This window comes from Penaeus chinensis, chromosome 7 (assembly GCF_019202785.1).
Source record: "Penaeus chinensis breed Huanghai No. 1 chromosome 7, ASM1920278v2, whole genome shotgun sequence".
NCBI classification, from domain to species: domain Eukaryota; kingdom Metazoa; phylum Arthropoda; class Malacostraca; order Decapoda; family Penaeidae; genus Penaeus; species Penaeus chinensis.
Genome location: NC_061825.1, coordinates 43,035,787 through 43,047,098, shown reverse-complemented (window position 1 = coordinate 43,047,098; position 11,312 = coordinate 43,035,787). Strand labels below are relative to the sequence as shown.

At 37.2% G+C, this 11,312-nt stretch overlaps 1 protein-coding gene across 1 annotated transcript in view; it reads right to left on the bottom strand.

The window, feature by feature from the left end:
- Positions 1–7,476: 7,476 nt before the first annotated feature.
- The window catches only part of LOC125027001 (transmembrane protein 214-like), a 15,767-nt gene continuing 11,931 nt past the window's right edge, over positions 7,477–11,312 (bottom strand). The window contains exons 11-15 of the mRNA XM_047615606.1: positions 10,545–10,668; positions 10,085–10,181; positions 9,217–9,373; positions 8,881–9,032; positions 7,477–8,651 (exon numbers count right to left, since the gene is read on the bottom strand). Of these exons, the coding sequence (XP_047471562.1) occupies positions 8,513–8,651; positions 8,881–9,032; positions 9,217–9,373; positions 10,085–10,181; positions 10,545–10,668 (669 nt within the window). The 3' untranslated portion in view covers positions 7,477–8,512. The remainder of the gene's footprint in view (positions 8,652–8,880; positions 9,033–9,216; positions 9,374–10,084; positions 10,182–10,544; positions 10,669–11,312) is intronic.

The window sequence follows — 11,312 nt, the reverse complement described above, 5'->3', positions numbered from 1 at the left end:
GAGAAAGGAAAGGAAAGGGGGATAAAATGAAAAGGAAAAAGGGAGAAAGGAAAAGGAAAGGGGGAGAAGAAAACACCATGCAAAATTAGTTGAATGCAAGGCAGGTGTGAACCCTTACGTTGGGCCTCTGCTCCCCCCCCCCCCCCCCACCTTCCCACGGCAACAGCGAGCAAGGGATTGGGGGGATTACTATTACTATTTTTTATAATAATTATCATCATTGCCATTATTATCATCATTATTACTATCATTACTTTTGTATCATTATTATTTCTATGTTTTTTTATTATCATTATTATCATTATAATTACTATTATTATTACTATTAATATTATATCAATATGATGATGCTAATTATCATCATCATCATTACCATTATATTTTATTATTATTATTATTATTATAATTGTCATATTGATTTACATTATTATTATTTTTTTATAATCATTATCATTATTATTATTATCATCATCATTATTATTATTATTATTAGTATTATTATCATTATTGTTATAATTTTCATTGTCATATTCTTATCATCATCATCACCATCCTTATTATCGTTACAATAAAAATAATAATAATAATATTGATAATTATTATCATTGTTATTATTATTATCATTTCTATCATTATCATATTTATTATTATTGTCGTTGTTATATATTATGATTATAATAATCATCATCATCATCATTATTATAATTACTATGATCATTATGATGATGATGATGATAATGATAAAGATGAAGATAGCGATAAAGATTATGATAATGCTAAGATAATGATAGCAAGGATGATAACGATCATGACAGTGACAATGATTGTGATAATTTTTGTTTATGATATTGATACTGGGTATGAATATGATTATTATCACGATGACCTAAATAACAATAATGCTAATGGATATATTATCTCAAATGATATTATTAATAATTGCCTTGCGACACAGCTCAAAGCTTACACTCTGCCCTTCCAGCGTAACACAAGATGAACTGTTCAAGTAATTTCCGCCCCAGGTCTGCTTTGAAGTGTAGCTAGCTGGCGCCGCTACCTGTTTTTAATCACGGCAGAGGCAATGAGATTTCGAAGCAAAAGAATCATATCTCTCAAATAAAAACTTCACTAATGTTCCAGACTGTTTTCTTTTTCTGCCGTTTTTTCGCCTGTGACAAAAAGAATCCCCGCAGTCTTGTGATATCCACAAAAACTTGATTTCAAGCGGAGGTTAAAAACGGCATCATGCAGGAGAGGCTTTGGGCGACGCTCGACCTCGTCTTTGCTTCTCCTCCCAGCTTATTAACATTCCCCATTTCTCTCTATTTGCACAATCATTGTTGTGTTACTTGACATCACATACTGTTGTATATAGACTTGGTGTATTAGAATTACAAACAATATGAAGCAGGTTTCGAAATATGCTTTTTGACTGTCCTCAGTTGCCCTTCAGCTTTCGTTTTTCCAAATCTATCTTGCACATGCAGAATCCTCCTTTCCATACTTCAACTGCCATTCCCAATGTTGCACAGTCTCTTCTTTCCTTTTGTGAGTTGATTTACCCGCCACAGCCACTTCGGCTTCTCATTTTCCATATCCTTCTCTAATGTTAAGAGACTAGTAAGGTTTTCCATGCCGACCAGCTAGTACCCGGATGCACATTAGCTGAGTCACTGTATCTCATCTTCCTCTTCGGCCAACTCCTTCAAGTATTTCAAACCTGAACCTCTGGTCATGATCGGGTTTAAAAAAAGACAAAGAAGTGCTTTGCAATGTCCAGAAAAATCCAGTGTGGCTTGGAGCACCAGGATGACCATCAGCAGTTTCCACATCTTACACCCACTGCATATCCCATATGCCGGATTACGTCATGTCATCATGCCTGTGATAATTGTCTCGTTTGACGTTCATATTTGTGTCAACATTAAATACACGGTCCTGACAATTGTATTTTAAAATATTACGACTTATATCAATTCTTAACGTGTCGATGATATGCCAAATAGCATAACTATTGTTAAAGTATTGTTCACTGTATCTCTCACCCGAACTGGAACTTCAAGAGGTAAATTAATATTATGAGGGACTCGGAAAGAAATTTGGATAAATATTTACATTCAAATTTCGCTGTACATTTATAAAATACGATAAAATCTACTGCTGAAGGGAAATATTTGGTATTTTCGTTCCCGTCTATGATAGTAAACCATGTTTGACGTTGACAGACAAATAGTTACATCACCAACAGCGTCTCATACTCTACATAAACAATAGTTCGGTATGAAATTTGAAACCCGTGCAACCAGCATACAAATGTGTTGCGATTACCCTTTAAGTGTGTCGCATAGTTTGCAGGTATGTATTTTTTGCTCTAGAAGTTACTACCTTTAAATTTGGAAACACCAGGTAAATGTAGTTTAGCCTAGTCAAAAAGTTTCCGTTTCCAACGACAGTAGTTTATACATTTTCACAAAAAACATAATGACTATACAGTATAAATACAATTGGTGTTGCAGGACTTTAGGATACATTTTTAGTGTATCGCCAGACTTAAAAGGCCAAGAACCACTGGTTTAGGAAGTGCATTTCATTCGCTAATGGATAATGGTTAAAAGCAAAATAAATGCGCTAGACATCTAAGGTCATGTAGCACTATAGGAAGGCACAACAAATGGTAGTGAGGGGAGGTTAAGTTAGTAGTTAGCTACTACGTCAAATATCTAGATTGATATTGAAAAGGTTAAAGATGGGTACAGGAGTTGATGAGTGAATGGGTTAAGGTAAGGTTGGGTAAGGGGGATTAAATCAAGTGAAAGATATGTATGCGTCTGGAAGGAGAACAGATTGTCAAAGCAGAAAGTGTGAGATTCTGGAAGGATGTCTGATAGGCTGGGAGGTCGGTGACGGGAGGGTAGGTGGGGGAAAGCAGAGGCGTGGACAGGACAACAGAATGTGTAGAACTAAAAGAGGGACATTACATAGGGAACATAGAGGCGGATCAGAACGTGACATCAGATAGGAGTGTGTTAGACGGGCGTGGCCAATACGTAAATGGCCGAGAGTCGTCTCCCAACGACTGTTCCGATGAAATGGAGCTGACAAGGAGATTGATAGTTTTACAATATGTAATTTAGTGCGGAGATTTGACCAGAAAGATTGCCATCGGTTATACAAGAAGGTCTTAAAGTGGGAGTAATAATCCGTGGCTGGAATACACGAGAAACGTGGTTGGTGTGATGTGGGCATAGCAACGTAGCGTGCTAGAGTAACTACCTGTTTTTTGCCGGGAATTCCCCGCAAAATCTGATAGTTTTATGGCGTGTGGACCGGTAGAACAAGGGGGTTGGTCGAATGCATTGGCGTCATGGGAGTTAATAAGTTATGGGAGTCCGTAAGTGAGAGGAAAATGGGAGTGAGTATATGTATTTTAAGGCAAAAGGAGTGCGTACAATTCTGTAGTAAGAACACTGGATTCAGGAGGAATGGGGTATTTGAAAGTTGGGAAGGCGACTGCGAAACCAGAATGAATGAATACTGGAGGAATGAATGGAGACATGGTCGGGGAAATGGATGAGAAGGATAGCGGGGGGATATCTGATTTTGGTAGGTCAGGAAAAACAGAGAAGCAAATACGAGGATAAGGTATAAGTCATTGGAGGGACAGAATGGACAGAAAACGGAAGAGGTCGGAGATGGGGAAACGGAAAATAGGAGAGGAGGGTATTCATTCATGTGAATGGAGATTCATTCGCTAGTGATACTGTGAATATTGGAATTCATAAACCCCTGCAACACTAAGTGTTATAGTTTTGTTTCATCATATAACAATGCCAAGTGATGGTTTATATAATATAAAAAAATGAAGGCTAAACTTCTGGAATATTATTTATTTATTTATTGAAAAAATCAAAATGTGGTGATAGCGTGAGCCTTGTAGCAAAGCCCCCAGGTAAGGGAGTGTTTTATGACCTCAAAGATCATATGGCACTATGGTAAAGTATAATAATGAAAATGGTAAGGGAAGAGTTAATGATTCGGGTAAAGTTACAGGTTGAACAGTACTAGAGGGTAGAGAAGGGGAGTGATGGGGTATCGTGTAATGGTTAATGGTTAATGGTTAAAAGCAAAATAAATGTGCTAGACATCTAAGGTCATATAGCACTATAGTTAATGTTAGTGAAGGATGGTTGGGTTAGTAATTAGTTGTTAAAGCTGGGTTACGGAATTGGTGAGTGAATGGCTTAGGGTCAGATGAGGTAATGTAAAGGGGTTAGATCAAGTGAAGGATATATATGCGTTTGAGGAAGGAAAACAGGTTGTCAAAGCAGAATATGTGAGATTCTGTAAGGATGTCTGATAAGTTGGGATGTCTATGTAGGGAGGACGTGGGCATGACAATAGAATATGTGGGACTGAAAGAGGAACATTCGGAAACCGCGAATGTTCCAATGAAGGATAGTTATACTTTCGTTAATTTACTGGCAAAGATTGCAGTGCGTGTTGGAGAATTTGAAGGGGAAGGTGCTAGAGGGTGGGATAAAGAATGAGGTTGGGGAGGTGGTGTTGTATCAGGAGGGGTGTCGGGAGGTAGAGGGTCTGGGGAACAGGGTACTTGTGACATGAGGGTTTCACGTGTGTATCCAGGAGGGAGTGGAAAGGATAGAGGGGACAGTGGGAGGATTAATATAGGTGGGGCTGGAGTCAGGGGGAATCCTTCTACCCCATGTTGGGATGGGGTAGGAGGATTGGGTGTAGGGAGAATATGAGTAGGAGGAGGATGGATATCGGCAGTTACTTATAGTGTGGAGGGAGCGGGAATTGTAGAATTTGAAGGTGGATGAGTATTAGTTTGGGACTCGATTATGTAGTTCTGGATATCTTCAAGAGTTTCTGTAGTGGAGTTGGTTGGGCAGTTTTGTGAGATAAAGGTTTTCTTGTGCGGGGGGGGGGGGGGGGAAGAGAAGTCTGGTGTCTGAAAAATAGGGGCAAAGGAATGTGGAGGTGATTGTGAGGTAGGGGAAGTGGGGGTGGAACGTTTATTCTGTCTACCGTGGGTAGTGCGGGGACGAAGAGGGGAAGGTGTTGGGGCTGTAGTAGAGATTGGTGTGTCTGGATTTAGGATGGCAAAAGAATTTGATTGGGTAGAGATTGGAGTGTCTGGGTTTAGGATGGCAAAATAATTTGACTCGGGAAGGTAGGAGGTAGAAGAGGGAAAGTTAAATGGAGGGGGTTGGGTTTAGGAGAGGGTGTAGGAGCTAGGGAGGTAGGGGGATTGGCAGAGTGAGCGATATTACTGGAGTAGGGGGTAAGATAAAAGCCTCGTCGACGTGCTTCCTGTCAGGCTTCACGTAGAGTGAGTCCAAGTCTGAATCTGAGAGTTGCTACCTCAGATTCAAATTTGTAGGTGGGGCAGCCTTTATAAAATACATTATGGGGGCCGCCACAGTTTGCACATGTGCGTGATTGTGCAGAGCAGTTTGATCGAGTATGGCCAGGTTGGGCACATAGCGGGCATCTGGCTGTGGAATGACAGTGTTTGGCTGGGTGTCCTAAACGCCAACAATTTTGGGAGGTTGGTATGGTCGGACAGGTAGGGATTCCCCACCTATGTAAACATTAAAGGGTAGGTCATGTCTACGGAAAGTAATTTTGTCAATGTTGATGGATTTCTTACGATTTCCTCTGGGAGGAATGGAGTAGCATTGTACATATGTTGCATCATAGTCTGTGAGACAAGCGAGTAAGTCCTCTTCACAATCTGACCATTCTTTTTCATAGATTGGGCAATCTCTTGGGGAGATAAAGACTGTTCCGGTGCAAGTATTGAGGGTTGGAAGAGGTTCTGTAGGGATGGGATTACCACATAGATCAGTTAGTTTTGTTAATGATATAGCTTGGTTTTCAGTTGTTACTGTGACGAGACGGGAGTAGTCGGGTCGGCTACGGAAAGAGACTTTGTCTACTTGTTTTTGGAGGCATTGTTGGAAGAGGAGGGTGTTTTGAGAGTAGGGAGCTGTGGGAGGGATCACGAAAAATCGGTCCCATTTGGCTGGGCTAAATAGAGTATTTAGGATTCTTGTAGAGGTGGGGGTAGTAGAAGTATTGGGACGTGTGGAGGTGGGGGACGTGTGGAGGAGGGAGTAGTGTTGAGGGGGGTAGTGTTATAGGGAGGTGGGAAATAAGGTTGTAAGGTAGTAATAAGGGGAGATGGGGTGGTTGATGAAGGAGGTTGTGGGAGTAAAGGTGTTGAAGTTGAGCATGTTGGGAGAGTAGAAATGTCTCCTGAGGGTTGGTTGTTGATTAGGGTTGATACTGTACTAGTATGCATTGATGATGGGGGAGTTGTTGCAGTGTTCGGAGCCGTGGTCAAAGGAGAGCTGGGATTGGGGCTATTTGATAAAGGGGCAAGCCTCATTGCCCCTAAGAGTGGGGTTACGTCTTCATTATTGGCCATGATAAGCCTGGAGTATGTTGGGGAAAAAAATAGTCCACCCCTCAGGGTCCCCTTGAGGGGTAAGGGCCAGGTATGGCAGGGGAATACCGTGACCATGGTTCCCTCAGGCCGTTCAGGACTGACATAAAGTCAGCCTTTCATCCTTTCAGCACGGCTCTCACACCTTAGGAGGTGGATAGTAGAAGGGATTGGTGAAGAAACTGAAACGAAAAGTATGAGTGGGAAAAAAGACTATGCAAAATTGGTTGAGTCGATGGCTGAGTCCCAAGGTTGAGGAGTTTCCCATCATTGGGTCTCAGTCTTCATCTCCTAAGCCCCCCCACGACAACAACGGGCAAAGGATTGGGGGGGGGGGGGGTATCGTGTAAGGTAATGTTTGTTAGATGGGGAAGGAGTTAAGAGAGTAGGGAGCATTATGATAAAGTATCATGGCGAAAACTGAAAAAAATGAGTTAACTATTAGGATACGTGGGCAGAGCAATGGGATGAAGAAAAGGAAAAGGAAAGGAGAAGAAAGGCCCATGCAAAATTAATTGAGGCATGGGCTGAGGGCCAAGGTAGGTGTCATCTACATTGTGCCTCAGTCCCTGTCTCCAAAGCCCCCCCCTCCCCCCCTGACAACAAGAAGCAAGGAATTGAGGGAGACTTCTGGAATTGCTACATGGTAGTTTATTTCTTTAAAGCTAATCACAGACTACGCTAAAGTCTTGTATACATTTTATTTTTACTGTTACTGAATATGCTTCGATTGATAATTTAAATTGTTTCTTCCGAAATGCTGAATAAGATTGTATCATTCCTTAGGAGCTGTACTAATGCTAAATTCAATGTTTTTATTTGTTTCCTCTAATTCCTCCTCTTTGTACTTCAGGGATAATGAAACTATATATTAGAGAAAATTATTTAATTCTTTATTCTTACAGGCTGTTTTTTTCTCTATGATATTCATTTTATTTAAATAAAAATAACATTTTCAGAAAATATATATCAGGCTCTTTCAAGACAGTAAAGATAAACTTGTGTTTGGGAGAAAGAAATTTATTTGTCTTATGGTGTACAGAATATTACAAAAATGTTTTTTTTATTATTTTCAATTGAAGCAGTACAGAAGGCATGAAAATGAGATCAAGAAACCAACTTACAAAACATCAGATTAAATCAGATCCCGAAATTCCCTTCTTATCTCTTCCTGCTTCTAGAACAGCATGGGATAATGAAGTTTAACATCACAAAACTTCTCTTCAAAAAGCATTGGTGTTCATCTACACAAAATCCCAACTACACCAGTACAGTTATTGACAACACCATTTACATTCTTAATTTTTGACACAATACAAAACTGATCCTTCCATTAATAAAGTGTGACATGTATGTAACAGTATTGAGCAACAGTGTCAACAAATTACACAATAAGATTGTTTATGAATGGTTTCATATCAAAATCTGTCATACTTAATGTACTGTAAGAACATACTCATTTTACTGATAAAAATAATAATTTGCTTCACACCTAAACATGTATTTACACATCTTCCATAGTGATCTTATTGTTCTTCCAGAAAGTGACCACTGAAGTGTACTAGGTGCCAATAACACTACATGAACTAATATTTTAAATTACCTACCTTATGCAAACGAGTTTAAATACATCAATACATATAATATGGCAATAAATATGTAAATATCAAATGGTAACAATAAGGCACAAGTCACTTTCAAAAGATATAAATGGATTGTAAGGATTGTAACCAATGCTGTTTATGAACCAAAAAAGATATCCACCAGCACAGAGGTTCTGGCAGGATACAATTAAAAATAAGTCAGTAACTCATCTCAAAAAAGTACTTGGATTCTTAATCTGCACCTTACTGGCACCAAAATTCGAATTAACTGTAATATGATACCCCTGTCAAGTGTAACTCTCTATAAATAACAGAGGCCCAGATTTTCTTCACTAACCAAAAGCATTACACCAAAAATTATTTAACAGTATCCCAAAACCCATGAATAAATTTGTAGCCCTACAACTTTCACATTTACAATCCACTTACTACATTGTTACACAGTCTTACCACTAACATGCGCTTTATCATCTAAAGCCATGAGAAGGTTTGTATGGACTCTGAGAATGACTTCGGATACTTTGTCAAAAGCTTCAACAACATACTGGTATAGATTTTCTGGGGCTAAGGGGCCTCTGCAATGAAAGAGAAAACCATTATACTGTATGTAAATGAATTATTAAATTCAAATATTGCATATACTAGGTCTGTTATGAAAAAACAAATTGTCTCACAGCAGAGACAAAATAGATAACAAATAGAAATCAATATCTAGAGGAGGTGGAGGAGCAGCAAAAAAAAGTTGAATAAGATTGGATAGAATACTGTGAAGAGAGAACAAAAATTAACCTAAAAAATACTTACACAAATACTCGTGACATCATAAATTCCTGAATATTTAACAAGTAGGGTCTAGCGATATTTCCAATGGAAGATGCAATCGAGCAGACACCTTCAACACCAGCACTTCCATAGTAGATTAAAGACTCACTCAATCCAGGGATGGTAGTATCCAACTGTAAAAGAAATGGGTTGTTAAACAAGACAGACACAAAGGAAGAGAAAATTAGATTTTTTCATGTTGTTACTGATTCCTGATGAAAAAAGTGGAAGACAAATCTATTCTTTTACATCAAACCAGTTATCAAAAATCTCAGATTGCATTTTAAAATAATAATTTACCTATTATATGAGACTCACTTTTGTTTTAATGACAGGGATGTACTCTGAAGTAGCCTCAGCTCCACTCATTATATAGCCCCACACTGCCTCTGCTTTGGCTAGAACCAGCAGTAAGTATGGACCAGCCAGTTCACATCCACGACTATAGTATAGTGGAATGTTTAGTATACACCATCTGCAAAATGAGAGAATTATGATAAAATCTGTTGACTTATTTTGCAATTTTGGGTACTGGCTTCCTACGACGTTCATATCTTTTTCATCTGTGATAAAATGAAGATCATGTAATTAAAATTTAACCTGGAAAGCCAATTAGAGTTGTTTTATTTGTCATTCATTATCCAGTTAAAGGAAAGTTTTCTTCTTTTACTACTACTACTACTACTAGTAGTTAGCATTATCATTATTATAATCATTATTATTATTATTATTATTATTATTATTATTATTATTATTATTATTATTATTATGAAAATAGTAAAAGGAGAAAAAAAAAACAAGAAAAGAAGAAGATAAAAAAAAGCTGAAGGAAAAAGCAAAAGATGAAGGAAGAAGTAAAAAAAAAGGAATATGAAATAAAAAGAAAGAAGATAAAAATAAAGAAAAGAAGAAAATAAAGAGAAAAAGAAGAATCAAAATAAATGAGGAAATAGAAAAGAAAGAAAAAAAAAACAGGAAAATAAGTAGAAAAGAAAAAATAAAGAAAAGAGTAACAAAGAAAAGAATAAAGAAAGGAAAGAGTGAAGAAGATAAAGAAGAAGAAAAAGAAAGAAAAAAAAAAAGGAAAGAGAAGAAAAAAGAAATGATTGGTGATGACTGATTCTAGTATCTAGTCACTTTGTTTTTATTGAAAAGAAAGAAAATCATGAAAATTTAAAATACTCACTTATAAGACTGAATAAATGACTTTTTCAGTGTTCTTCCAACAACCTCAATATATGGCACAAGTCCAAGCTTCTCGAATACCTGGCCAAGTTTTGATCCTGATAAAAGTTAGGAAGATAAATACATGTAAAACTTAAATTAATTGTTATATAAATCTACAAATTTCTTAAATAAATATAAACATTAACATTAAGGTTTTGTCTATCTAATGACTTGTGTATAATTCTATTTAAAATTCTATTATTCAGAACAGCAATGATATACCGTATTTTTTGGTACAGTAAGTGCATATGCCTATATATTTTGTATATGTTTGAAAATATTTGTGTGGTACACAAACTGGTGTATGTTAGGTATATATCCAGACATAACATTAATGTTTATGGGTACATATGATATGCTTGAGCACAAATATTTGCAAAAGTTTGTCAAAATATCTTGCAAAAATAAAGGCAACTTACCATAAAAAGATCCTGCACTTCTTATATCCCAGACAATGACTGTTACAAGAAGTATAACCAAAAGCTTTGTCATATATGGTCGAGATGTTTTCTTTTTTGCAACCTTCATTTCCTCCAGCAAAAACTGAAATTTCATTACACTACATTAGAACTTTAACAATATAAAAATGCATTTCAGAAACCTAAATATCATCTAATTGTTCTAGCATAAGAGTCTACAGGCACAATTTACTTTGCAAGCAGAGAAATACATTTCATAAAGGTATCTGAAAATTAAAAATATACATACACCAAAATGAGTACATTAATCATATAATAAGTGCAATCCAAGTCCAACCTAAAACCAGAAACTCTATATAGCTGTGGAAAATTACATAATCAAAGAAGTCTACACGGCAGAATAAGGAAAATATGCCATTCTAGGAATACACATGAGTAAAAACCTTATAAAAAGGACCTCCTACCCACATGCATGAGTTGAGGCTGTAGTGCTGCACCTAGCTACCCAAACAAAATCAACTACCCGGTATATAATAAGCCTCAAACTCTCACAATATAATAGTTTTCAAAGTACTCTAATTCTGAGGTAAATATCAATTTCAAACAAGATGAAAATCAAAAAGACCATTTCAAGATCATATATTTAAATATATAATGCAAGGTTAGACCAGAACAAAGCCTTTTCAACTCTTCCCACAAACCACTGTCTATTAGCTACATAATAACAGACATGGGAGTTAACCTACATTAATTGAAAGAAACTCACCG